The sequence below is a fragment of the Pleurodeles waltl genome, chromosome 1_1, assembly GCF_031143425.1.
Source record: "Pleurodeles waltl isolate 20211129_DDA chromosome 1_1, aPleWal1.hap1.20221129, whole genome shotgun sequence".
Lineage (NCBI taxonomy): Eukaryota > Metazoa > Chordata > Amphibia > Caudata > Salamandridae > Pleurodeles > Pleurodeles waltl.
In genome coordinates, this window is record NC_090436.1 from 828,411,236 (window position 1) to 828,437,453 (window position 26,218).

Here is a 26,218-nt window from a genome sequence, read left to right on the forward strand (position 1 = left end):
TCTTCAGAGGTCAGGCACACCAGTCATCCACTTCCTTGATGACTGGCTGTTGAAGATGGGTCACCACAGTCTGTTGTAGACCACCTCCAGACACTGGTGATCCCACTGACATTGTTGGGGTTCACCTTTGGTGTGGCAAAATCACATCATGACTGCTTTGTAAATGCTCCTTCTCATCTGAGCCATCCTGAAATACAGTGCCTTATCAGGCCTTCCCTCCAGATCACCAAATCCAGCAAATTTGAGCTATAATCCAAAAGTTTCAACCTCAGTCCTGGGTCTAAGTGAGGGTGACATTGAGGCTTATTAGCCTATTATCCTTCTGCCTCCTACTCGTCAACCATTCCAGCTTACATATGCAGGCTCTGCTATGGAATCGGAGGTCCCAGTGGGCCCAGCACCAAGGAAACCTTTTAGATTCTATACAGGGAGTGCAGAATTATTAGGCAAATTAGTATTTTGACCACATCATCCTCTTCATGCATGTTGTCTTACTCCAAGCTGTATAGGCTCGAAAGCCTACTACCAATTAAGCATATTAGGTGATGTGCATCTCTGTAATGAGAAGGGGTGTGGTCTAATGACATCAACACCCTATATCAGGTGTGCATAATTATTAGGCAACTTCCTTTCCTTTGGCAAAATGGGTCAAAAGAAGGACTTGACAGGCTCAGAAAAGTCAAAAATAGAGAGATATCTTGCAGAGGGATGCAGCACTCTTAAAATTGCAAAGCTTCTGAAGCGTGATCATCCTAACAATCAAGCGTTTCATTCAAAATAGTCAACAGGGTCGCAAGAAGCGTGTGGAAAAACCAAGGCGCAAAATAACTGCCCAAGAACTGAGAAAAGTCAAGCGTGCAGCTGCCACGATGCCACTTGCCACCAGTTTGGCCATATTTCAGAGCTGCAACATCACTGGAGTGCCCAAAAGCACAAGGTGTGCAATACTCAGAGACATGGCCAAGGTAAGAAAGGCTGAAAGACGACCACCACTGAACAAGACACACAAGCTGAAACGTCAAGACTGGGCCAAGAAATATCTCAAGACTGATTTTTCTAAGGTTTTATGGACTGTTGAAATGAGAGTGAGTCTTGATGGGCCAGATGGATGGGCCCGTGGCTGGATTGGTAAAGGGCAGAGAGCTCCAGTCCGACTCAGACGCCAGCAAGGTGGAGGTGGAGTACTGGTTTGGGCTGGTATCATCAAAGATGAGCTTGTGGGGCCTTTTCGGGTTGAGGATGGAGTCAAGCTCAACTCCCAGTCCTACTGCCAGTTCCTGGAAGACACCTTCTTCAAGCAGTGGTACAGGAAGAAGTCTGCATCCTTCAAGAAAAACATGATTTTCATGCAGGACAATGCTCCATCACACGCGTCCAAGTACTCCACAGCGTGGCTGGCAAGAAAGGGTATAAAAGAAGGAAATCTAATGACATGGCCTCCTTGTTCACCTGATCTGAACCCCATTGAGAACCTGTGGTCCATCATCAAATGTGAGATTTACAAGGAGGGAAAACAGTACACCTCTCTGAACAGTGTCTGGGAGGCTGTGGTTGCTGCTGCACGCAATGTTGATGGTGAACAGATCAAAACACTGACAGAATCCATGGATGGCAGGCTTTTGAGTGTCCTTGCAAAGAAAGGTGGCTATATTGGTCACTGATTTGTTTTTGTTTTGTTTTTGAATGTCAGAAATGTATATTTGTGAATGTTGAGATGTTATATTGGTTTCACTGGTAATAATAAATAATTGAAATGGGTATATATTTGTTTTTTGTTAAGTTGCCTAATAATTATGCACAGTAATAGTCACCTGCACACACAGATATCCCCCTAACATAGCTAAAACTAAAACAAACTAAAAACTACTTCCAAAAATATTCAGCTTTGATATTTATGAGTTTTTTGGGTTCATTGAGAACATGGTTGTTGTTCAATAATATAATTAATCCTCAAAAATACAACTTGCCTAATAATTCTGCACTCCCTGTATAGGTTTGGAAGGGACTGCAGAAGATCTGCAGTTGTGGCTTCTCAACAGCAGTAGGACCAGTGGCAGACCCCTCTCTCTGCCCCACCAGGAGCTGACGGCGGTGAGAGTCACATCACTGCTGGGTTGGGGAGGCCATCTGTGACAGGTGGACATTAGAGGTCTCTGATGTCTGGCGCAGGACCATCTCAACATCAGCCTGTTGTAGTTGTGGGCCATTAGCTTGATGATGAAAACCTTCTTGCTGTCCATCAGATGAAGTTTGGTTCGGGTCCTCACCGACAACACTAATGCCATGTGATAGTGCAATAACCAGGATTGTGTGGGGTCCTAGGCTCTGTGCAAGGAAACCCTGCACCTCTGGAACTGGCTGAATCATCACAGCATTTCCTTGAGCATGCACCACCTGGCATCAGGAAAGCTTCAAGGTTGATGAGCTCTACTGGTGATGCCTAACGAATCATGAATAGCAGTTCCATTTGGAGGTGGCACAAGGTGTCGTACAGCACTGGGTGGAAATCCTGGTACAATCTCATCGCCGAGGACATGCAATATCAACACCTTTACATGCTGGAGTTCCCGAAAAGGATCTCTGTCTAGGACAACTTTCCCATAGAGTGGAGCATGCCTTCCTGCATCTTTCGCTTCTCCCCGGAATCCTGAAGAAAATCAGGAACCACCAGACCAAATTCATCTTAGGGTCTCTGAATAGAACCAGAAAAGTGTATTATGTGGATTTTTAGGGCATAAACACCTGTCCTCTGATTGAGGTGCCGCTTCATGAGGATCTTCTTATGCAGCAGCAGGACAGAGTCTGGCTCCCAGGCCTATGAAATCTGCACCTCCATGCTTGGCGATTAAGGGCCTGGAGTAAATTGCATTCAATCATCCTACTAAGTAATGAATATCTTCCTGCCTGCAAAATGTTGTTCTAATAAGTATTTTTACCATGGACACTGAGACGGATTTGTGACTTGGTGTGGTAAGTATAATTTGGACCATTACAGGCAAGACTGTCAGATGGTTTGTTTGTTTTGTCTTCAGCCCAACAGTGGCTTGCAGTTGGCACTGTTAAAGGTTGATGGTCAACCCTTGTGGCCTTTTAGCTTTTACTGGTCCTTCCGCCTTTGTTTAAATTACCTGTTGTGATGCATTTTCTTAAAAGTTTAGTTCACATGTTCACACCCAAATCTTTTGTGATGCCATAATGGTACCTTAATTTGGTTCTCGCTTTCCTTATGAGTGCCCCATTTCAGCTGATGTTTGGCTGCCATATGCATCTTCTGGGACTTAAAACTGTGTTTCTCATTGTTATAACTTAAGCTCATCATATTAGTGAGCTACAAGCTATGTCTGGTGCAACTTCCATACACACCATATTTCTGGACAAATTAGAGTTGCGGACGAGCATGGCAAATCTGCCAAAAAGTGTGACTCTTTTTCTTGTCAGACAATCCATCATGCTCCTTACATTCTTTGCTCTCCCTCTCCCTTCCAAAGAGGAAGAGAGACTCACTTGGACTCCAGAAAAGCCTTGGCTTTTACATTGATTTTACCAAGGGCCATTGCATGGACAATTAGCTCTTTGTGAGCAAAGAAGGGGAAGGCAGTGCCATAAAAGACCATATTGAGGTGGATAGTCCTCTGAACTGCCACACACTGGCCAAGAGGCAGCCCCCAGAAGGTCCGAAGTCTCATTCTTACAGAGTAAAAGCTGCTACCACTGAGGGCATGTGGAGGGCGTTTTCTGGACATCTGTAATGTTGCAGTATGGATGTCACGTTCATGAAGCATTACTGCCTTGATAGTCTGGTCCGGTGGGAGAGACACTTAGCCCATTTGGCCCTACAGGACTTTTTGGTCTGAATCATTCCACAGACCAGCCACTGGAGAGATTTGACTTTGGTAGTGGTGAATCGGTGGTTAGGGTTGTCTATGAGAAGAACAAGTTACCTACGTCTGGTGACATTCTTTCAGGTAGGTACTCTATCTAATTGCTGATTTCTCACCACTCTCCTACTGGTTCTGTGAAATGGTCTTTTTTTTTTAATTTAGAGGTGGTCAATATATGTATGCTGCTCAAATGTCACTTCCGCTGTAGGACAGAGTAGATGCAGAGCTGCATTACTTCACCCGCTGGTACGCTGGAGCAATGCTGAGAAAAAATCCCTAAATCCATTCTGACACTTGAAGAGTCTGCTGTACGAATATCCATCAGAAAGGCTATTACCGAAAGTAACTTGTCTTTACCATCAGCCAGGGAACTACTTTTTTCCCTTTTCTTTACCCCTCCATGAGTGTTCTTGCTCGCTCTCTCACATGCTTTTTCCCCTACAAAAAACATCCTCCCCTCACCCCTGTCCATTGCTTTGCCCGCTCCAGCTTTGGAAGCTTTGTGTTCGTTTCCCTACACAAGCTCATCTGTTGCTTTGCCCACTTCCTGTTGCTTCATTCCCCCGACTCCTTTTGCTCATTCCTCCCCCCCCCCCCCCCCCCCCCCACTCACGGGCATTCAAATATAAAAAAAAATTCACCTTTTGCAGGTGGCGGGCACACAAATGTTCTATAAGGTATCCGTCATTATAGAACAGTATTTTTTTTAAAGTAATTAAAATGGAGTTCATGCCCAGTCACACATGCACGTGCATGTCATCACCCATGTTTCCTTCTACAGAATGATGGTGACTGCCAGAGTCTAAACGAGCATGTACATATTAGCGTCATAGCACCTTTTTGTGTCAACGAAGAACAGCAGTGAGAAAAAGCGGTAGCAAAGCCAGTAGTTCACATAGGCACAACCTACTGACTTTGCCAATACATTTTTTTTAAATTAAGTGATTAGGGTTCAAAGTAGAGTTTCTGGCGCTGCAGTGAAAAAGGAAAGCTGCACCAAATGCCCACTACGTTTCACAGCTGCCAGGCATACTAAATAAGTAAATGGTTATTCTGGTGGAAATGCAGGCTATCGGAGTTTTGTGAAATGCTCTGTAAAGTCGATTCCTGAATGTGAAAAGCTTTTCTTTCATTACATGAAGCTGTTTTTTCGGAATCTCGAAAGACTGATGTACGCTGGAAAAAATGTCATAATTAATGTCTTTGCCTCAGATATACGTAGATGTCAAGCATGCAGGTAGTGTAGTACCTGTATGACCACTATACATTGTGTGGGACAGGAGCTGATTTACAGGAGGTGATTGAGTGCGGTAGAGGCTCAGGTGGTTGATTGGTGTGCAGAACCACAGTTAGGTTGCCTGTAAGAACCCGAGGGGTACAAAAATTACAACTGTTGTCCCTTACCTGTGAACGTCCGATATACTTTAAGGTTATGCAATGTTGCAAAGGTTTTTTAATTAACCTTTAAATTGAATGGGAAACTTTGAAATTTCACAAAGTTGTGCAAAGTTTTATGCTTTGCATACCTTTACTAAAAGATCATGGATTTTGTTTTACTTGATGCAGGAAAAGATAAACTCTTCTACATCAAAGCTTGTGTTGCATGCCAAAAATTGCATGGTCTGTTTTTAAAAAAATGAACTAGTGAAATAGAAGAGTCTTTCAGTGAAGTGCGGTCCCAGAGTGATGTTTTTTTAGCTTAATCACTGGTGCCCATGCGCAAATTTATAGAGAATAAATTAAGACTTGTTCTTGTTTTTCATTTTGAATAGAGCAAGTTTGTTGATTTTGATGAAAGGAAACGAACCCTGTTGGAAAGATGCAAGGGTTTAATGAGAAAAGCAAGACAGACGTGTAACCTTGGTCCTGATCAACAAGTTCCTCAAGAGTACCAGACCGTGAGTGTACAGATCTGAAAAGCATTCACCATGTAATAATTGGGATTTTAAACCCATGTAAATTTAAAAAATGTTGAAATTTGGCTTTTAAAGACAAAATATTTGGTATTGTTCATATAGATAAATATTTTCAAGTTCCCATTTCCTAGAGATAACTATAAAACTTGATTACATTAATTATTTTGAACATCTCTTTCAGAACTAACGATTGAATTACCTCTTTTTTTTAAATAGTCTTTTTTCTTTTACACAGTTGGCATTCAAGAGATCTTCGATATTTAACTGTGGTTTCTCTCAGGAACTATTTTTCTTAAGTAGATCACATAGGGCTAAATTGCAAATGCACTGGTAATCCTGATGGGACTGGTCCCTTCTTATTATAATTTTTATTAGTTTGCGCATCTGGCAGATCTGGAGATCAGATAATAAAAAAGGGTGTACTCCCTTCCAACATGCACCTTGCCAGATCCTCCCCCCCCTCCCTCTTCCTGCCTCAGTTCTTTTCAGTCAGAAGATTACTTTTGAACCTTACAGTAGAATGTGTCGGCCTGGCTGCAGAAGAGAGGAGTGGGGTTGTTCCCAGAGCAGAAACTTTGGCAGGGATGCAGCTCTTAGTACTTCCTGATTCCCAAGTAGGACAGTGGTCTACTCTTGATCCTGGAACTCAGGAACTTGAACGTTTAATTTCTCAAGGAAATGTTTAGGATGCTGTCCCTTTTTCAGTTCTAACAAGTAAAGAGAAACACCAGATTATGACCCTCGACTTGCAGATGTGTATTTCCACATACTGTTCCTTCTGTCACAGAGGAGGTACCTACGATTTGTGGTTGGAACCACGCAGTACCAGACCGTGGTGCTACCGGTTGACTGACATCAGCACCCTGGGTCTTCACGAAGGTGAAGAAGGTGGTTGCGGCACAACTACAAAGGTTGAGTATCCCATTTTTGCATAGCTCAATGAATAACTGGCTGCTGAAGGCTAGTTTGTTTCAACTGGTGTCAGCCCACCTGAATTCCACAGCATTCCTAATTTTCAATGTGAGCTTTTTCCATCAACCTGTCTCAATTCCAACCTGAGTCCTCTCAGTGCCTCCTGTTTATTGGGATAATATTAGATACAAGCTCTCTTTGACATGTCTTTCCTCCCCTCAGGGTGCAGAACCTTTGAGATATGGTTTTGATGTTTCTGAAGGGAGCTTGTGTTTCAGTCCTAATGCGTCTACTATTGCCAACCTCCTGCATTCCGTTGATCATGCGCATGAGAGCTCTCCAGTGGTGCCTCCTTCAGTGGGTCAACCAGGACAATCTATTGAATACCAGCAGAATTGCCACAGATACTGTGAAAGACTTGCTCTGGCTGTTGATCGAAAAGAATGACGTAAGGCAACCAGCAGTGGTCACAGTAGTGATGAGCCCAGCCACATTAGCCTACTCGAGCTGTGGGCAGTTCATCTGATGTGTCCTCTCTTTGCAGTCAGTCTTTCTAAATCTTGACAGACAAACATGACTTAGGCTAAAATATATTGAATTTGGCTGGTTCACAACCATTTGGCAGGCTTGCTGGAGAGCATGGCCGAAGGTCTGAGTTGGTGTAATCTTGCCAATCGTGAGTGGTGTCTCTTCCCATAGTTTGTTCAATTCATCCTCTCCATTTAGGGCACATTGCCTAGAGTTCAGTGGGGGATGCACTTCAGTTGAAACATTTTCATCTATATGTTACTGCCCATTGCCCTTTGTTCCTTGGGTGGTTAGTGAGGGAAGCTGGACTAAGACCAGGCTCAAATGGTTCTGATCACCCTGGGCTGGCCTCGAAGGGTGACTCTCAGAGTATATCTCCTCTCATAGTCAAAGGAACAGGTTCTTCGCCCCCACCTCCTTAGCATCCAGGTTCATGCATGGAGATTGAGGATGTCAGCTCACCACAAAAACTGTCTACTCAGGAAGGTGGAAATGTTTTGTGGCATGCTGAGCAGATCAAAATGTAGACCTGCTAAAGGCACCATCTAGCTGATATATTGCATTTTGCCATCTTGTTAGCTTAGTAAGATTCTACGGTAGGCACTGTAAAAGACTACATCGCAGCCCTCTCAAATTTATCTTCCTCCCAAACCAACCTTTGTTCAATTCCCTGATTGTTCTCTTATTTTTGAAGGGCCGTAAATATGTTTTCCCCTACACTCTTGTGTTATGCAGAATTGTAATCTGAATTTAGTCTTGACTTTTTTGGATGGGGTCCTTTTGTGAACAACAAATGTCAGTTGCATTTGTTCACCTTAAAACTATTTTTCTTGTGAACATTGGTTCAGCACAATACATCAGTGAGATGCAAGCGCTGTGTGTCTCTCTGCACCTTTCACCTGTTTTACCCAGAAAAACTAGTGTTAAAGATTTTAAGGCAGCTTTCCTGCTTCTTGTGATTCTCCCTCTCCCCACTCCCTTCTGGGCCAATCCATTACTCTGCCAGCCTTCTTCTTTCTACCCTTTCCCACCAAAAGGGAGAATAGGCTACATTAGCCTGATCATGGTAGAGCAGTCAGTTGTTACATTGACCGAACGAGGCAGATAAGGTCCGACGAACAGATGGTAATTGGATATGTGGGCAATTAAAAGTGCTGGACTGTTCAGAAGGGAACCTTACCACGACAAATTTTTCTCTGCATTAAAATGTGCTTTGCCCATGCTAAGAAGGAACCACTGGAGGGGATCCATACTCATTTTGTCAGAGCAAAGTTGATAACTTCTGCACTTGCTGACGCTGGTCCCAGAGTCAGAGGTTTGGTGTGCAGTGATGTTGGCTTTCCTTCATACATTTAAAAGGCACTTATGCTTGGAGGTGAGAATAGATGGCCATTTTGCTCATCCTGGTGTTGCAGGATTTCCTTGTCTGACCACTTTCTCAGAACTGCCATCTGGGTGGAAGTACTGCTGTGGTATTTATTCAAAAACTGAGGAATCTACAGGTAGAAATATCCTTCAGAAGAAAAGGTTTTGCAGCATGAATCATTTTCTGGATTTATATGTTGTGCATTATTCTGCTGTCTAGTGGTTGGGTCTAGAAACTTCTTGTTAGCTCTTTTTTTTTTTTCTCACTGCCTTTTTTTTTTTTTTTCTCTGGGCATTGTCTGTAGCCATTTGGTGTTGTCACTTCTGCTGTGATGTCAGATATGTGCCCTGGCAGCCTCTGTGCGTGGTCGCATTCTTGAGATATTTTTTTCCACTATTGGGTCTGTATGCAATACTTGGAGCTCCACAAGCGCTGAAGGAATCACTGAGGATAATAAGTTGGGTCGTCGAAGGAAGGAAAGAAAAATAGAGGAAAAAGGTTGGAAAATAGATGAACACTGAAAGGTGCCATGGATCATATAATGAGCTAGCGGTACCATGTAACTCATCAACTACACAGTCAGAGAATGCACAGAAGGGGTGGAAAATACACCAAATGAAATGGAGAGCACTCCTTTTAAATTCTGCCCCAGGTGCCATGAAAAGTTTGCCCAAAAAGAGAGTCACAAGGTCTGTAACCTCTGCCTACCAGAAGACCACGACACAAGCAGTTGTGAAGCATGCACCAAATTTAGACCAAAGACCTTATGGAAGAGAGAGAGGCAGACAGACAACCATGCAGGCTCAGAGGAAGGGAAGCCCGTTGTTAAGTAACCTCGGCTTGTTGAATGATGAGGAAACAGACATCCAGTACTGGTAGGTGGATGAGGGGTTTTGAAGATCTTATAGTTAATCCATTCATTCTAATAGAAGAATTAGCTTTTATATAGTGACGAAGATCTGGGCATCAAATTGCATCACTTAATGCCTCAACACCCTGGTTGGTGGGAAACAATTTTAAGACCAACAACAGAATTTTCTGAGGAGGACCGGAGCTGTTATTGGGGCAACGCAGAAGACGATTGGCAACTGGTCAACATACAAACATTTTTATTTATCTAAACCAGTGTGGCTTGGGCTAATGGGTAGCTCGATTAGCAGCAGTGCAGCAAGAGGTAGTGTTGAATTATCATGTGGAAGTGTGCATTAGCCAGAGCGTGCTCATTGAGCCTGTGGCTGGGGGAGCATGCTTGTTTACAGGTAAGAGATTTGGCCTCATAGCATCAGTGTCTTCCACTCTATGCGCCATGCGTGAGAGTGCCTCTGCAGCTCTGATCGAGCTCCGAGGGACAGAGAAACCAGCCAAGTCCAGCTGCGCCTTCTGCATTCTTGGTAAGAGCGCACTGAGGCTTGGTCAAGTTGGAGGTGAAGCGGCAACTTCACTGGCTTTGTGGCACCTGCTGGTAAACTGTTCCTGCCCAGCAACATTCTGTGCAATCAGTGGGAGTGGACTGTTGGCTTTGATTGAGTTCTGAGGGGAGGATGTGCCATCGCTTGCTTAGCAGTGTTTGCTTTTGTACTGATTCTGCTGCCAGAGGCTAATTGCTTGCTGTGCCCCTACTTTTACAAAGCTGTAATCGTGTTCCTAGCAGCGGTGTGAGCTGCGTCCTGATTGGTGGGGAGGGGGCCTATTGTCTGCCTTCACGCTATTGGACAAGCTCTTTTAGAGGGATTCTGATCACCCAGCTGTCAGACTTTTGTTACCCTGACTCGCACCTGAACCATTACAACAATGAGAGTAAGCAAGGAGGGTAAATGCACTACTGTTAAAGTTGCTTCAAAGCTTTCCACACTGGTGTAACACTGTGGTGCTACAGGTGGGCGTATGTCTTTTAGAGTCTAAATACTGGTGAGCTGCTTTGGAAGGTGTAAATCGACTTCTAACACAGGATGAAGAACATTGCACCTCCACTGTGTTTTTTAAAATGTCACCTGGGGAACCAGGGTTGAAATGGCCAAAATGGGAAAAATGGTTAATGCGTTATGCTAGAGTTTGTGGAACATCCCTGAGTGAAGAAAGGAGGACCTTTGCTCCAGCACTGTTTGGGTCCTAAAGGTCAAAAGGTGTTAAAACACCTTCCACACTTAGACAATGTAGAAGCAGAAGGCCTGAATGAGTTTGAAGTGCATGTAAAAGTGTGATCAGCATTACTTATCTAAAGTTTTTGTAGGTAAGGAATGAATTGTCATTACATCATGGGTTGCTGTGAAGGGGCATGAACTTGATTGCTATGGTGAGTGTAAGAGGAAATCTAGTGGACCTGGCACATCAAGTTCATTTGGGAATCAGCAAGACCAAAGAGCAGTCCAGTCTGAGTTTTTGTTGGCCAGTATTACGTAGGTGAAGAGGACAATCAGGGATTGTCTAGATTGTAAGTACAGTGATAAGGGGTACAAGAGGAGGACATAACCAATGGTAGTGCGGAGGCAACCAGAAAGGCTGTGGAAACATGTAGCTCCAGACAGCAGTATTATCTATTGGTGTTAATTGATTTGCTTTTTAGATGACAGTGGATATGGATTACTCGGGAAGTGGAGACAAGGAATGCGATGAGATTCATGAAGGGGGCGTTTGCCAGAGAGGGCATTCCAGGTTAAATACTAACAGACAGTGTTGTACAACTAGTTTCTCAGGAAGTGGAAAAATTATTTTTGTAGAGAGGGAACTATCATAAGAAATGTGCTCTTTACCACCCAGAATCCAATGGGGTGGTTGAGAGTTTTAATAGTGCTGAGGGAGGTAATACAAATAGCCAAGCAGGAAGCAAGAGACTGGAGTGAGGAAATCATCACTGTGGGCAGGACCTACATACAGCCAACCCCGACCATCACCACAGGTGCGTCCCACACAGGCTTGGGAGCACACATGGATCGCTAAAAATCAGAGGAATATGGAGAGTGGAAGAGACGATCCAACAAATCAATGTCCTGGAACTAAAGGCAGTTTTCCTGGCCCTAAAAGCCTTTCAAACACAGGTGGTTGGTTAGACAGTGCAAATCCAGATGGACAACACAATCACGATGTTATGACTGAACAAGCAAGCAGGGACAAGAACACATGTCCTGTCAAAACTACCCCAAGAGATTTGGAGATGAGCCATTTAGAGAAGAATCGACCTGATAATAATACACCTGCCGAGTGTGGGAAATGGAGAGACAGACTAAGGAGACAAACATCCGTATCTCAGGAAGGGGAACTAATGATCAAAGTGCTCCAAGAGATCTTCCGGCAGTGGGTCAGACCAGAGATCAACCTATTCACAACCCTAAAAAAACAAAATGTGAAACTTCGCATCCAGGCACGCACACCACCTCCTCATGTGAATTTCCTGTTGGCAGACTGATCAGGGAAATTTGCATATGCTTTTCCCTAGTACCCTTCATACTGTTGGTGATGAGCGAGTGCAAATAGTCCCAGATGACAAAGATCCTAATTGTTTCACAGCGGACAAGACAAACATGGTTCTCAGAACTGGTGGAGTTGGTGCAAAGAAATACGGAAATGTTAGGAAATTAGCAAGAAACCACAACCTCCTCTCCATGCAAGTAGGCAAGGTCTTCCATGTAGAAGTAGGCAGCCTGATTCCAGCTGCCTGGCTCTTAACAACAAAGAGTTTGGTCACTGGAATCTCACAAAATGGTCAAAACAGTCAGTGGATGTTTTAAAGGAAGCAAAAAGGCTGAGCACGAGAAAATTCTACACTGCCAAATGGCATAGATATGCGCTGTGGGTCGGCTCCTCAGCTGCACAGAGGGCACAAGAGTGATCAGGTATCTTACCCACTTGCTGCATAACAAACTGAAATTCACCTCACTAAAGGTACACTTGGCGGCGATAGGAAGGAATTTCTTTACATAACCAGTTAAGAGATTCCAGAAGGAGCAAATACAATAACTCCACCCAGACCGCCACAGACTCCGATATGGAACCTCAACTTGTTACTAACACAACGTATGAAAGCACAGTTCAAGCCACTTCCTAAGGCAGAGATGCGGCTTCCTAATTTGGAAGACCACCTTCCTAATGAAATCACATTACTATGCAAGGTAAACGAGCGACAGGCACTAACCACCAAAGAACCATACCTACACTACAGAAGGCTAGGGTAACTGAGACCCAACCCAACCCACATTTCCTCCCAAAGATAATATCACAAATACATGTAAACCAACCTATCCAGCTAACAAGGTTCTTCCATCACCCAAAGTGTAAGGAAATGCACCTTGGTCATCCTAACGTTTTTGGACTGATGCTTGCTGGTGTTTCGAACCTGCAAGTGCGCTGACGCCTGCTAACCAGGCTTCAGTGCTTGTGCCCTTACCCTTAAACAGGTATGTCAAATTGACTAAGCTTACTTACCTGTGTGTCCCTAGTAAATGGTAAAACTAGATTCTCTCCCTCACCCCCTCTCCAGCCTGCCATTTGTAGGCTGGAAGAGCAGTTTAAATTGCAAGCTAGACTTTGATGTTTAAAGTAATGACAAAGCCAGATTTCCCCCTGGTCTATGTCATTAGAGTGCAGCTGGGATCTCCAGAGGACAAGTTATAGACCTGGGAGGGATTGACCTGTGATCACGATACTGGGTGACCAGCAGTCCAGTGTTGACTGGCTTCTGCTAGCACCAAGAGAAATTTGCGGGATATCAATCATAAGACCAAGACCACATCACCCCCTTCGTGAACCGAGGAGTAGCCACTGCTCAGAAGGTAGGAAATCACCAGGAAGGAAAACTGAGATCACACTCCACAACAAGGGGTCCACCTTGGCATTCCTAGGAACATGCCCATAAACCACAAATGTATAGCAGCCACATGGCCATGAATCCATACCTTCACAAAACACTATTGTGTTGACATCCAAATATACAAGGAAGCGCAAATGGGACAGAGAGTACTGACACATCTGTTCGCAAACTCAACCTAATTTTAGCACCACCGTCAGGAGTGATCCAGAATACCATGACGGAATCAATGCACAGCATCAGTAGGAGTAGTTTTGCACTTTGAAGACGTTTTTGGATTCACTTGCAACCATGCACCTCCCAAGTAGATGAGGTGAGGTGAAGAGAAAAAGATGATACAATACTAAAGATAGAAGAGAGGCCAGCAAAGGCAGAAGGAGTTGCCATAAGTGGAAAAAGAATCTCAAGATGATGACCACTCACAGAGGCTTCCAAAGGACACGTCTGGGCGCATGTCTGATGTCACAGGATGAGCAACATAACACCATATTGCTACAGACAATGCCCATAGAAGAGAAAAAGGGGGGAGAGAAAAGAGGATTAACACAAAGTTTCTGGACCCAAACAATAGATAGCAGAATCCAGAAAATTCTTCAAGCTGCAAAACTACTCCTGTTGGGAAGTAGCCATTTTGTTACTTGCCTGTAGTCAAAATCTTCTTGTCTAAAGTCAGTGTTATTAAAGACCTTATGGTTTGGAGATTTTTCTTAATTGGAGAACTATTCTCATTTTCATTTGTAAGATACTTTAGCTTGTAGGCCTGTGATTCTGAAGTAATGGTCACCCTCATCTTAAGCCTTGCACTTTTGCTCTTGGAATCATGGCTAGTTTGGTGTTATTGAAAGCATTGATTATTTCATTCTTTGCCTATCTGCTGCTCCTGTAAAGACCCTTGATATATTGCTTCATTCAGAACCTGTCTGCAATATCAGAATGTCCTTGTCCGAGCTTGGTAGTGCACTGTGCCCTGATGCTCCTGTTTTATGTCTCTGGATCATTTTCATCTTTTTCATATCTAGTGTCTGATTTAATCTGCTTCATGCAATCCAAAGTCCTCCTGTGGGTATTTCTTTTTATGAGCACTATCATTGGGCTTAGCTTTGAGCAAAATGATGTACTGCTGTGTAGTGCCTTCTACCCTGGGTTACCTCCTTCTGTGGTGTGATCTTGTCCTGACAGAATAACTTCTGTTCACTCTGCTTCCCAAGGTACACCTTTTACAAATGACATAATACCCAGTCATGGAATACCCATGTTGCAGCTTGGTGAATGCCCAGGACAGGCACTCCACACACTAATGCGATGGTAGCAGCTTTGGCTCTGATGGAGTGCTGATTGTCTGCTCAGTGGTCTTTGGTGCGTTTGATATAAAAGCTCAGAGCTCTGTACGGATTTAGACAATGTAGTCTCTTCCTCCTTGGATGGATGAGGTAGAGCAAAGAACGCTGAAAGGCAATGAACTACCCAATGTAAAAAGGCATTGCAACCTTCAGATGGAAAGCTGCCTTAGTCCTTTGCATTAGCTTGCCTGGGAAAAAAGTGGTCTGTGGTGGCAAGACAGAAAGGGCTTGCAGCTCACTCACGTGATGTGGTCGCAATGACGAACACGGTCTTCAGTGTGCAACCTAAGAAAGCAATTATGCATGTGCTCGAATGGGGTACACATCAGAAGTGTGAGAGATTTCCCACTGGAGCATCACAATGGGGTTCTGGTGGAAACAAATGTCAGCCCTTGCAAAACATGCATCTCAACAAGTGATTTAAACAGAAATAGCTCATCAGGCAATCGTAAAAAAAAGAAAAGTAAAACATTAGACAACTGGACTTGTAAGGACTGGACATGTTAGAAAGAAGACCAAACAACTAACTTCTCTCAGAGAGTTGCAATAGATAGTCGAGCGATGCCTAACTAAAAATTACTAGTAGTGCTTTGGGGGAAATCAAGACTGGTCAACTGTCATTGCTCAGTCAGTCTCCAAGCATGGATATGTCAGTTGTGAAGGCTCAGATGCAGAACTCTGCCCTACTGTTCAGACAGGAAGTCTTCCAGAAAAAACAGCCAACTTCGAGGACAGGTTCTCAAGGCTAGAGGTTCTGGGTACCACACTTTTCTGGCCCAGTCCGGAGCCACTAGTATTACTTGTGCATAGTTGTTCCTGATCTTCTTTAGAACTTTGGGCAGGAAAGGTAGAAGCGGGAAGGCATACTGGAGTCCTGCGCTCTATCCCAGATTTAAAGTGTATCCAAGAGAAACCGGCCTTGAAATGCTCTGCAATGAGCAAAATCATGTCATCCCTATCATAAAAAGGTTTCTAGGAGTGCCTAGGTCAACCAGGTAGGGGACCTCAGGACCTCACCCTTCCTCTCCACAATAGTGTGTGGGCCACTCCACTTGTTTTGGAGTACCCTGGGAGCCACAGGCTCCAAAACCCACACCTTATGTCCTGGCTGATAAACAGTCAGCACAGCCTAGCCTTCTGGTCATGCCACTGCTTCTGCAGTTCTTGGCTAGCCTGAAGATTTTTAGATGTCCTCTTCATGTATTCGGATCTTAGGCCTTAAGCATAGTCCACATTGTCCTGTTTTGGAGGCTTGAGATTCTGCTCCCAGCCTTCCTTCACAAGGGCAAGAGGACCCCTGACAGGGTGTCCAAACAAAAGTTAAAAGGGGCCTTAGCCCACTCCCTTTCGAGGAACCTCCCTGTAAGCAAAGAGGAGGCAAGGTAACAGGACATCCCACCTCCTTCTGAGTTTCTCAGAGAGTCCCATTATTCTGTCTTTCAGGGTTTTGTTGAATCTTTCAACTAACCCATTTGTTTGATGATGGTAATGAGTGGTGAATCTGTAAGTGACACAACACTCCTTCTGCAAAGCTTTAAGGTAAGCAGACATGAAGTTTGCACTTCTGTTTGATACCACCTCTTTAGGGAAACTCACCCTGGAAACAGTTCCCTGGAGGGCCTTATCCACAGCAGGGCCTTTAGTGGTCCTAAGAGGAATGGCCTCTGGATATCTGGTGGCATGGTCCACCACCACCAGTATGAATCTGTTTCCAGAGTTTGTTGGAAGGTCCAGGGGGGCAACAATATCCACCCCAACCCTCTCAAAGTGTACCCCTACAGCTGGTAGTAGAATTAAGGGGGGCCTTGTGGGTGCCACCTGTCTTGCCATTGGCTTGACAGGTGACACAGGAGCAACAAAACTCCTTGATGTCTTCTGACATGTGGGGCCAGTGAAAGTGAGGGACAGGTCTGTCCCAAGTCTTGCTTTGCCCCAAGTTGCGTGCAAGGGGTATGTCATGTGCTAGGGTTAACAGGAACTGCCTAAATTTCAGAGGGACGACCAGTCTCCTGGTGGCACTAGGTTCAGGGTCTGTTGCTTCTGAATAAAGGAGGCTGTTATCCCAGTGTACCCTATGGAGTGGATTCCTCTTCCACAGGAGTAGAATCCTCACTGGAAGCCTGAGCAGGGGGTACCCTTGTACCCTGCCTGCCTTTCTTTTTAGGGACTGCCTGGGCCATTCGTCCAGGCTCCAGGGCTTCCTGTTCCCCTTTCTTTTTGGCCTGTGCTCTGGTCAGGGCAAAGATATGCCCAGGGATGCCCAGTATTGCAACATGGGCCTCCAATTCCACTTCATCCCAAGCTGGAGTCTCAAAGTCATTACATAGCAGAAACTCTAGAGGTAGATCAGGCGATACTACAATCTTTTTAGGGCCAGTATACCCCCCCCCCACCCCCCAAGCTGAAGTCACTAACTGCCATGGGGTGGCACACAGTGTTATTGTGAGCATCAGTCACTTGGTATGGGTGACCACGTATGTGGTGTTCAGGTGTCACCAGTTTTTCAGTCACCATAGTGATACTAGCACCTGTGTCCCTGTAGGCCTCAGCTTCAACACCATTTATTAAGGGATGCTGACTGTACTTACCCAAATTAAGGGGACAGGCAGCTGGGGTGGCAAGGTCAATGCCTCCATCAGAGACCAACACAGCTTCAGTAGTCTCCCTGACTAGCCCAGAGCTAACTACTGTCCGCAGGGTGATCCCAGCTACACTTTTGGACTGACTACTATTACTACCACTGTTTTTGCTACTGCTAAGGGCACTAGAGGTAGAAGTGGTAGTAGTATTGATATGGGGCTTGGTGCCTTTCTTAGGACAGGTGCTGTCACCAGCCGTAAAGCTTTTTTGCTTACAAATGTAGCACCAAGGTTTCTTAAAGGAAGAGGAATTAGACCCATCCCCTGAAGAGTTTTGGGGGGCTTATGAAGACTCGTTTTCTTTCGGCTTGTCCCCACCCTTGTCCAGATGCTTACCTGCTTCCCTATTTGTGTAGTCACCTCCTGTGTGAGTTCCCCTACCCACTTCGGTGCAGCACCATTTGTCTGCCTTCTTTCCCAATTCTTGGGGAGAGGTCAGATCAGAGTCCACTAGGTATGGATGCAGCTGATCAGAAATGCAGTTATTAAGAATGTGCTATCTCAGAATCAGATTATATAAGCCCTGGGAGTCACTTACTATGCTCCCATGCAACCAGCCTTCCAGAGCTTTGACAGAGCAGTCCACAAAATCTATCCAATCCTGGGAGGACTCATCTTTGAGGGACCCTTTGTACTTTACAGGCCCTTTCCAAGTCAGTGAAGCATTTGTGAATGTTATCTCCCACCTTGTAAGGTGAGGCTATCTTACTCCGGTTCATAGTCATAGGAGTTCCTGGTGTCCTTAAAGTTAATATTGCTGTCACCATGTGGAGCTGGCCACACTCTCCCTCTCCAATGCTAAAGCCTCCCTATCTAGGGCTAACTGCTGCAGTCTCGGCCTGGCCTCCTCCAATCTTGGTTTCCTAAGTTCCCTATCTAGGGAGTCTTCCCCTGAGTTGGAGAAGTGGATCCCTTCAGATATTGACAAGACAGGGATGTTGACAGAGGAGGACCTATCCCTCCTTCTGGGGACTCTGAACCAACCCTCTAAGAGTAAAAATGGGCCTACTTGAGTAACCCCCTTTTCACTACCTGCAATGCTCCTAATAGGGCTGTGGTGTACCCCAGATTCCTCCTACCCTTCCCCATTGTACTCTAAATCTACCCAGTCTAAGATTGGAGGGTCAGCCTCTACTTCATCCTCCTCCTGGCTACCTGTGTTGTCTTGGTCAGCCTGGAGCGGTAACCCCAGAAGTATAATTGTATTGGGATTTCTCCCTGTCTTCAGCTTCCTGGAAGCACAGATCTCCTCCAATTCTTGAGAAAGTACAGCTCTCGTATTGAGAGTCTGGGACCTGAGTTGTGTTTTTGACTGAAGACATCTTGCTAAGAGTGGTGTGGGTTGACCTGACTACCGTAACAAATAGGCTCCCTGAAAGTTTGGAGAAAAGGCTGTGCTAGACTTACCAAACTAATAGACTAGTAATCATGATCACTAAGTACAGTCTGTTTCTAACAACTAGTAGAGGACTTTCCTGTGGAAAGTGACTAGTGACACACATGAAATAACCACACAGTGTTACAAAAATAAAGGTACTTTAGTATAGTAACACAAATACTAGAATACTTATAAGCAGTCCCAACTGGGGGTAAATATACGCACTAATTATATACACAATAGCAATCAGTAAGAAGCATAAAAACATCAAGCACTGCAAAATATTAGACAATAGTAAGGGCCCTAGGGGAGGGCCAAACCCTATACATAGAATGTGGAATGCGAGATACAGTCCCCCACCCAAGGATGCAGTCTTTGTGGGGGAGCTGGAGGAACTAGGAGCCCCATGAGGTAAGTACCAGAGTGACTCCCAGCGACCAGGAGAGGTAAGTATCTCTGTCGGATAGCGATGTCTAGTTGCACATTCCTTACCTTTGAATTTCCCCAGGTGTCAGTCTGGATCCGGAGATTTTTCTTCGAGCAGTACCTCTGCGCACCATCACGTGGAATCGGTCGTTGGCATTGTGTTCGCCGTGGTGATGTTGCGGTTGTACATAGGCGCCACACTGGCACGCTGACGTCAGTTCTTTTCTTTCCACGCCAGCCTACATGCAGATCCGGAGAGAGCTACCTCAGTCACTTGTTGACTAGGACAACACTTTCGTAGAATTTTTTTTGACGAGGTTGTGGATGCGCAAGACCGATTTTAAGCCCTGCAGCTCCTGCCACCGAATGATGTCTGTGATGGATCAGCACCTCGTGTGTCTTTAGTACCTGGGCTCTATCACGACCTGAAGTCGTGCTGAGAGCGTCGGGCCATGAACCCGAAAACTTTGAGGGGAGCGGGCCCTAAAATTCATGGCGGCCCGACACTCGACTCAGCGGCTGTCTCGTTCGAGAGGTAGGTATCGAGACCGGCTGCGAAGTCACCACCACTCTTCGTCCTTGAAGTCATTGGGATATTTGGGTCCTAAGAAAAAGAAGTTGAAGAAGGACAAGCGTTCTTCGACTTCACCCCGTTCCTCGGATGATGCGGCACAGGAAGAGCATCAACGCATTAGGCCTCAATCTTCGGAGCTTTCATCTGGGTCGGCCCCACGCCTCCCTGACTTCCCGGGAGCCGGAGCCACCCCTGCCCAGCTCAAAGTGTTTTATGAGGCAATGCGCCTCATTTTTGGGCAGACCGACCCACCTTCGGTGCCTTCGGGCACAGGTGAGTTGGTGGGGCCCCCCTCGGGTTTGAAGTCGCCGGCTCTGGAGGTCTCCTCTGAATCCAATCGCGGATCCGTCCGACACCAGTCGTGCCACAGCAACCTTCCCCGGCATCGGGTAAGACGTCAACGCTTCAGACATCGGTTGGGCCCACAATCGACATTGATCCCATTCCCATACCCGACAACCTGGAGCCGAACGACGTCGCTCAATGCCGATTCCATTTTCTATGGGCTCTCGTGGGCCCAGAGTTGGTCTAGGACCTTATGCTTATGGGTATGGATACGAGAGAGTTTGGAGGGGATGCTGGACCCTTTAGAATATCAGCTTGACCCCCAAATGGACTGGGTGCAGGATTTGGGTGATGCCAGTGGTCTAGACACCTACCCTGACACTGGTATGTGCTCTCCTCCTACTGCGGCTACGGAGGAGGGTGCCTCATACTCCATGGTGGTGAGAAGGGCAGCTGAGGTCTTGGACCTCCAGCTACCTTTTGTGGACGTTAGGCCTAATATCCTAACCAACGTGCTTCAGCCGAGGTCTTCCACATCAGAACCCTTCTTCCCTTTAATGAAGAACTGACGGACGTCCTTTTGGGTACTTCGTTCAGACCCAACACAGGGGCTCCTGTGAATAGGACGATTGTCCACCGCCATCGGCCTGCATCGACAGCCCCAAAATTCCTCACCCAACACCCCAAACCTGAGAGCCTTGTCTTCCAGGCTTCCTCTTCTGGCGCATTCCCTGCCGCACCCCCAGATAGGGAATCAAAAAGACTGGACAACTTGGGGAAGAAGTTGTTTTCTTCCAACAGTCTAGCTCTACGGTCCGTGAACACCGCATGCCTTTTGGCACGCTATTCCCATACTCTGGGATACGGTCATGCAAGTGCTGCCTAGAGTTCCGGATGAGGCCAAGCCGTAGCAGATGGGAGGGACGCAGCGAAGTTTATGATTCGTTCTGGACTGGATACGACCAACTCTTTGGGCAGATCAATTGCATCGACGGTGGCATTGAGACGCCACACCTGGCTGAGAACATCTGGCTTCTCAGGGAATGTCCAGCAATCCTTGATGGACATGCCCTTTGATGGCACACGTCTCTTTGGAGACAAGGCGGACCTCAGCGCTTGAGCGCTTCAAGGATTCCTGAGCCACTGCCTGGTCCCTTGGCCTCGCGCCTGCTCCTAGACCCCAGCAAATCCACCTTTCACCCCTTTCGTGGCTACAGAAGGGGCACCCAACCACGTCCTTTCCCCCCTGGCTATCAACCTGCGCATGCCGTACAGCCCCTGGGTGGCCGCGGGATCCCACGCCCCAGGGGATCAGGGAGCCAGCGGGTCTCCCAGTCCACCCCAGCCCCTGCTTCAGCCTCCAAACCTTCCTAGTCTGCGGGTACACAAGGAACCAGTTGGCGGCTGGATTCACCATCACCTGCCCCAATGGCAAGCCATTACCACAGACAGGTGGGTTCTCCAGATTGTCTGAAGGGGCTACTCCCTCCCCTTTGAGACACCTCCTCCAGCCATGCCACCTTCATTCAATCGCATATCGGAAGATCATGTGGTGCTTCTTTGCGAGGAAGTCCAAGCCCTTTTGGCCAAAGGAGCTACAGAGAGGGTTCCGTTGCCAGAAGTAGGTCGTGGTTGCTATTCCTGCTACTTTCTGGTGCCGAAAAAAGGACAAAGGTCTTCGTCCTATATTAGATCTTTGGTCCCTCAACCTCTTCCTCAAGAAGAAGTTCAAAATGTTGACATTGGCTCAGGTCCTATCTGCCCTGGATCCCAGAGACTGGATGGTAGTGTGGACTTGCAGGACGCATACTTCCACTTTTCCGTCTTGCCGGCCCACAGACATTACCTATGATTCGTGGTAGGTCACGAGCACTTTCAGTTTACCGTGATTCCTTTTGGCCTTACCTGTGCCCCTCGGGTTTTCACAAAAGTGATGGTAGTGGTGGCAGCTCATCTGCGCAGGTTAGGGGTCCCAGTCTTCCCCTACCCCGACAATTGGCTGTTGAAAGCAAACTTGCCCCAGACAGTTGTCTCCCACCTCCAGACTACAGCAGACCTTTTACATTCTCTGGGGTTCACTATCAACGTGCCGAAGTCACACCTGACTCCTTCTCAGACGCTCCCTTTTATTGGAGCTGTTCTGGATACAGTGCAGTTTTGAGCATATCCTCCCTAAAAGCGCGTCCAGGATATTCGGGCTATGATACCGATGCTTGGCCCTCTCTCCTGGATTTCAGTGAGAATGACTCTGAGGCTGCTGGGCCTCATGGCCTCCAGCATCCTGCTAGTTCAAAAGGCCAGATGGCATATGCGGGCTCTGCAGTGGGACCTGAAGTTCCAGTGGGCACAGCATCAAAAGAATCTCTCCGACAAGGTCTAGATCTCGGAAGGAACTGCGAGAGACATGCATTGGTGGTTACCGAATCAGAATTGGGTCAAAGACAGATCCTCCTCCTTTCCCCAGCCAGATCTTAGTCGTGACAGATGTGTCACGCCTGCGATGGGGAGGCCACATGGGAGCGGCAGAGATCAGAGGCCTCCAGTCTCCGGCAGAAACCGGGCTCCATATCAATCATCTGGAGCTCTGAGCGATTCGACTAGCATTAAAAGCATTCCTTCCCTCTCTCAAAGGGAAAGCAGTGCAGGTGTTCACAGAGAACACCACCGCCATGTGGTACTGCAACAGACAAGGCAGAGTGGGGTCGTGGACCCTTTGTCAAGAGGCTCTTTGCCTCTGGGCTTGGCTGGAAGATCAGGGCATTTCCCTGGTGGTGCAACACCTGGCGGGCTCCTTGAACGCCAGATCAGACTAACTCAGCCCACGATGCGTGGTCGATCACGAATGGCGTCTCCATCCGGAGGTGGCGCAAGGTCTTTTCCTTCAGTGGGTAGAACCTTAATTAGACTAGTTTGCCTCCGTAGAGAACGCGCAATGTCAGCTGTTTTGCACGTTGGAGTTTCCAAGGCGGCACTCGCTCGGCGACGCTTTTCATCTTGAGGCCACCTGTACGTCTTTCTGCCCATACCACTTCTGCCCAGAGTTATGAAGAAGATCAGGCAAGACCAGGTCCACGTTATACTCGTGGCTCCGGATTGGGCACGAAGAGTCTGCTATCCTGAGCTGTTGAGCATAGCCATAGCTCCTCCGATCAGACTACCTCTTCGGGAGGATCTTCTGTCGCAGCAGCAGCGGAGGGTCCTCTATCGGAACCCGTCTGCCCTCCGCCTTCTTGTGTGGAGATTGAGCAGCGACTGTTGACGTCTTTTGACCTGCCACCTAAAGTCTGTAACGTTATCTTGGCAGCCAGGTGTCCCTAAACCAAAACCGTATACGTCTGTGTTAGGAAGAAATGTGTGGCATGATGCATCGACAAATCTGCTCCTCTTTCTCAAGTCCTCTTTATTCTTTCCCTTGCCCAGCAGGGCTCCACCCCAGACACTCTTAAGGGATATCTTTCTGCTGTCTGTGCTTTCTTGAGGTTACCAGGTTAGCCTTCTTTATTTAAATCTCCTATTGTTGGGAGGTTTCTTAAAGGCATCACACGTCTCTTTCCTCCTATCCCATTCATCATGCCCCAGTGGGATCTAAACCGGGTATTAACATATTTTATGTGTGCCCCATTTGAGCAGCTTCACAAATGCCCTTTACAGCTCTTAATCAAGACTGTCTTTTTAGTTGCCATTACCTCTGCCCACAGAGTAAGTGAGCTCCAGGCTCTTTCTTCTAAGCCACCTCTCCTCGCAATACATCCTGACAAAGTGGTACTTCGCACAAGGGCTTCTTTCCTACCTAAAGTAGTGACACCTTTCCATGTCGGACAGTCCATCACCTCTCCTACCTTTTATGCACCCCCACATCCCTCACATGAAGAGGAGAGACTCCACCGTCTGGACCCCAAAAGAGTGTTGACGTTCTGCCTTGATCGTACCAAAGACTTCCGGGCGGACGATCAACTCTTTGTGGGATATGTGGGTGCAAAGAAGGGGAAGGTGGCGCAGAAGCGGACCATTTCTCGATGGGTGCTCACTCCACCAGAGCTACTGCTGTAGCGAGGCCCAGTCAGCACATCTGTAGAGGAGTCCCACATCGCTGGAACAGCAGAGGGGAGACTGTGCTTGGTGCCGGGGCTACATGGAGCCTGAAGATCCCTTGGAGCAGGAGCAAACAAGCTTTGGTAGCTGCAAGAGTTGTAGTGCACAAGGGGTTCTGTCCTGCAAGGAAAGGCAAGTGCTTACCGTCTCCCAAGTTGGACAGCTGGTAGAGAGGACCAAGGGAACCATTCCAAACAATCACCTGTGATACAGGAGAGCAGATCCACGCAGCCGGTCATCGTTGCAGTTAGTGCCTGCAGATGCAAGGGTGTGACTCCTTCACTCCAAGGGAGATTCATTCTTTCTTCTAGGTGCAGGCTGATGTCTCATTGACCTCGGAGGAAGCACAGCCGGGGAAATGTTGCAGTTGCTGGAAGGAGCCGGAGAAACAATTTTGCAAAGCACAGTCATTGCTGAAGTTGCAGATTGTTGGTTCCTGAAGAGTTCAATTGCGGTTCCAGTGGCCAGAAGATGAAGTAAACTATGCAGAGAAGTCCTGGTGGAATCTTGCACGTCGAATCTGAGGACCCACCCAAGAGGGAGACCCTAAATAGCACAGGAAGGGGGATTGGTCACCAGCAGGGTGACCACCTATCAGGAGGGGGCTGTGAGGTCACCTGCCTGACTTGGTTACTCAGGTGCTCCCAGGGACCTCTACTCATCTTGGATTCAAGATGGCAGAATCAAGTGGCCACCTAGAGGAGCTCTGGGCTCCTCCCCTGGGGTGGTGATGGACAGGGGAGTGGTCACTCCCCTTTCCTTTGTTCAGCTTTGCATCAGAGCAGGGACCGGGGGTCCCTGGACTGGTGCAAACCGGTTTATGCAAGGAGAGCACCAAATGTGCCCTTCAAAGCAAACTGGTGGCTTGGGGAGGCTACCCCTCCCAAGCCTTGTAACACCTATTTCCAGCGGAGAGGGTGTTAACCTCCCTCTCCCACAGGAAAGCCTTTGTTCTGCCTTCCTCTGTCTGAGCTGGTCAAGCAGCAGGCTGCCCAGAAAACCCCAGTAGACTGGTAGGAGCAATACTGAGTGTCCTCAAAGGAGCCCCCAAAGTGAATGGAGTCCTACAAAATACTGGCAAAAGTATTGGGGTATGATTCCAGCATATCTGATACCAAACATGCCCAGGTTCAGAGTTACCATTCTGTAGCGGGACACGCTTTACTGATGTACCTGTGTCCAGTACACAGGTAAAATGGTTTCCCTGCACTTACGAAGTCCAGAGTAATGGAAATGGAGTTCGTAGGGGCACCTCTGCTCATGCATCGGTGCCTCACACACAGGGACTTGCACCCTGCCCTCTGGGCTAAGAAGGCCTACTTTAGGGGAGACTTACAACAACCTTGTGCAGTGACCTGTGATGAAAAGGTGCATGCACCTGTTCACGCAGTCTGCAAAGTCAGGCCTGCAGACGCATTTGGCATGGGCTCTCGTGGGTGGCATAATACATGCTGCAGCCCATGGGGAACCCCTGGTGCCCCAATGCCCTGGGTACCTAAGTACCATATACTAGGGACTTCTAAGGGGGCACCAATTGCTGGGTGTGCTAAGTCTTAGGCAACCAAATTTAGAGGGAGAGAGCACAATCACTGGGGTCCTGGTTAGCAGGATCCCAGTGAAACCAGTCAAAGCATAATGACAGCAGGCAAAAATGTGGGGTAAACATGCCAAAGAGTGGGTACTTTACTACATTAGGCCTCTTTTCTGTCAAAAATTGTTCACACCCTTTCATGTAGGCCGATCCATCACATTGCCTACTTTTTATGTACCCCTACATCCTTCTAAGGAAGAGGAGAGGCTCCACTGCCTGTGTAGGAAACTAGCAACTTTCTGACATGGTTAACCCACACGTTTTGCCTAGTGCCAGTTTGGTTAGATTGTAGTGCACTGGGGATCCTGCTAATCAGGGCCCATTGCCTGTGCTCTCTTCTCTAAATTTGTTTGCTGGTAAAACTTTATACCCACAGTTGACATACTGATGCATACTGATACTGATGCACCCATGTAAGTCCTTAGTATATGGTACTTAGGTACCCAGGACATTGGTACACCAGGGGACCACCTGGGGCTGCAGCGCATG

At 46.9% G+C, this 26,218-nt stretch overlaps 1 protein-coding gene across 1 annotated transcript in view; it reads left to right on the forward strand.

The window, feature by feature from the left end:
- The window catches only part of SMC5 (structural maintenance of chromosomes 5), a 647,363-nt gene that overhangs the window by 415,746 nt on the left and 205,399 nt on the right, over positions 1-26,218 (forward strand). The window contains exon 18 of the mRNA XM_069228845.1: positions 5,654-5,779. Coding sequence (XP_069084946.1) covers positions 5,654-5,779 — 126 coding nt within the window. The remainder of the gene's footprint in view (positions 1-5,653; positions 5,780-26,218) is intronic.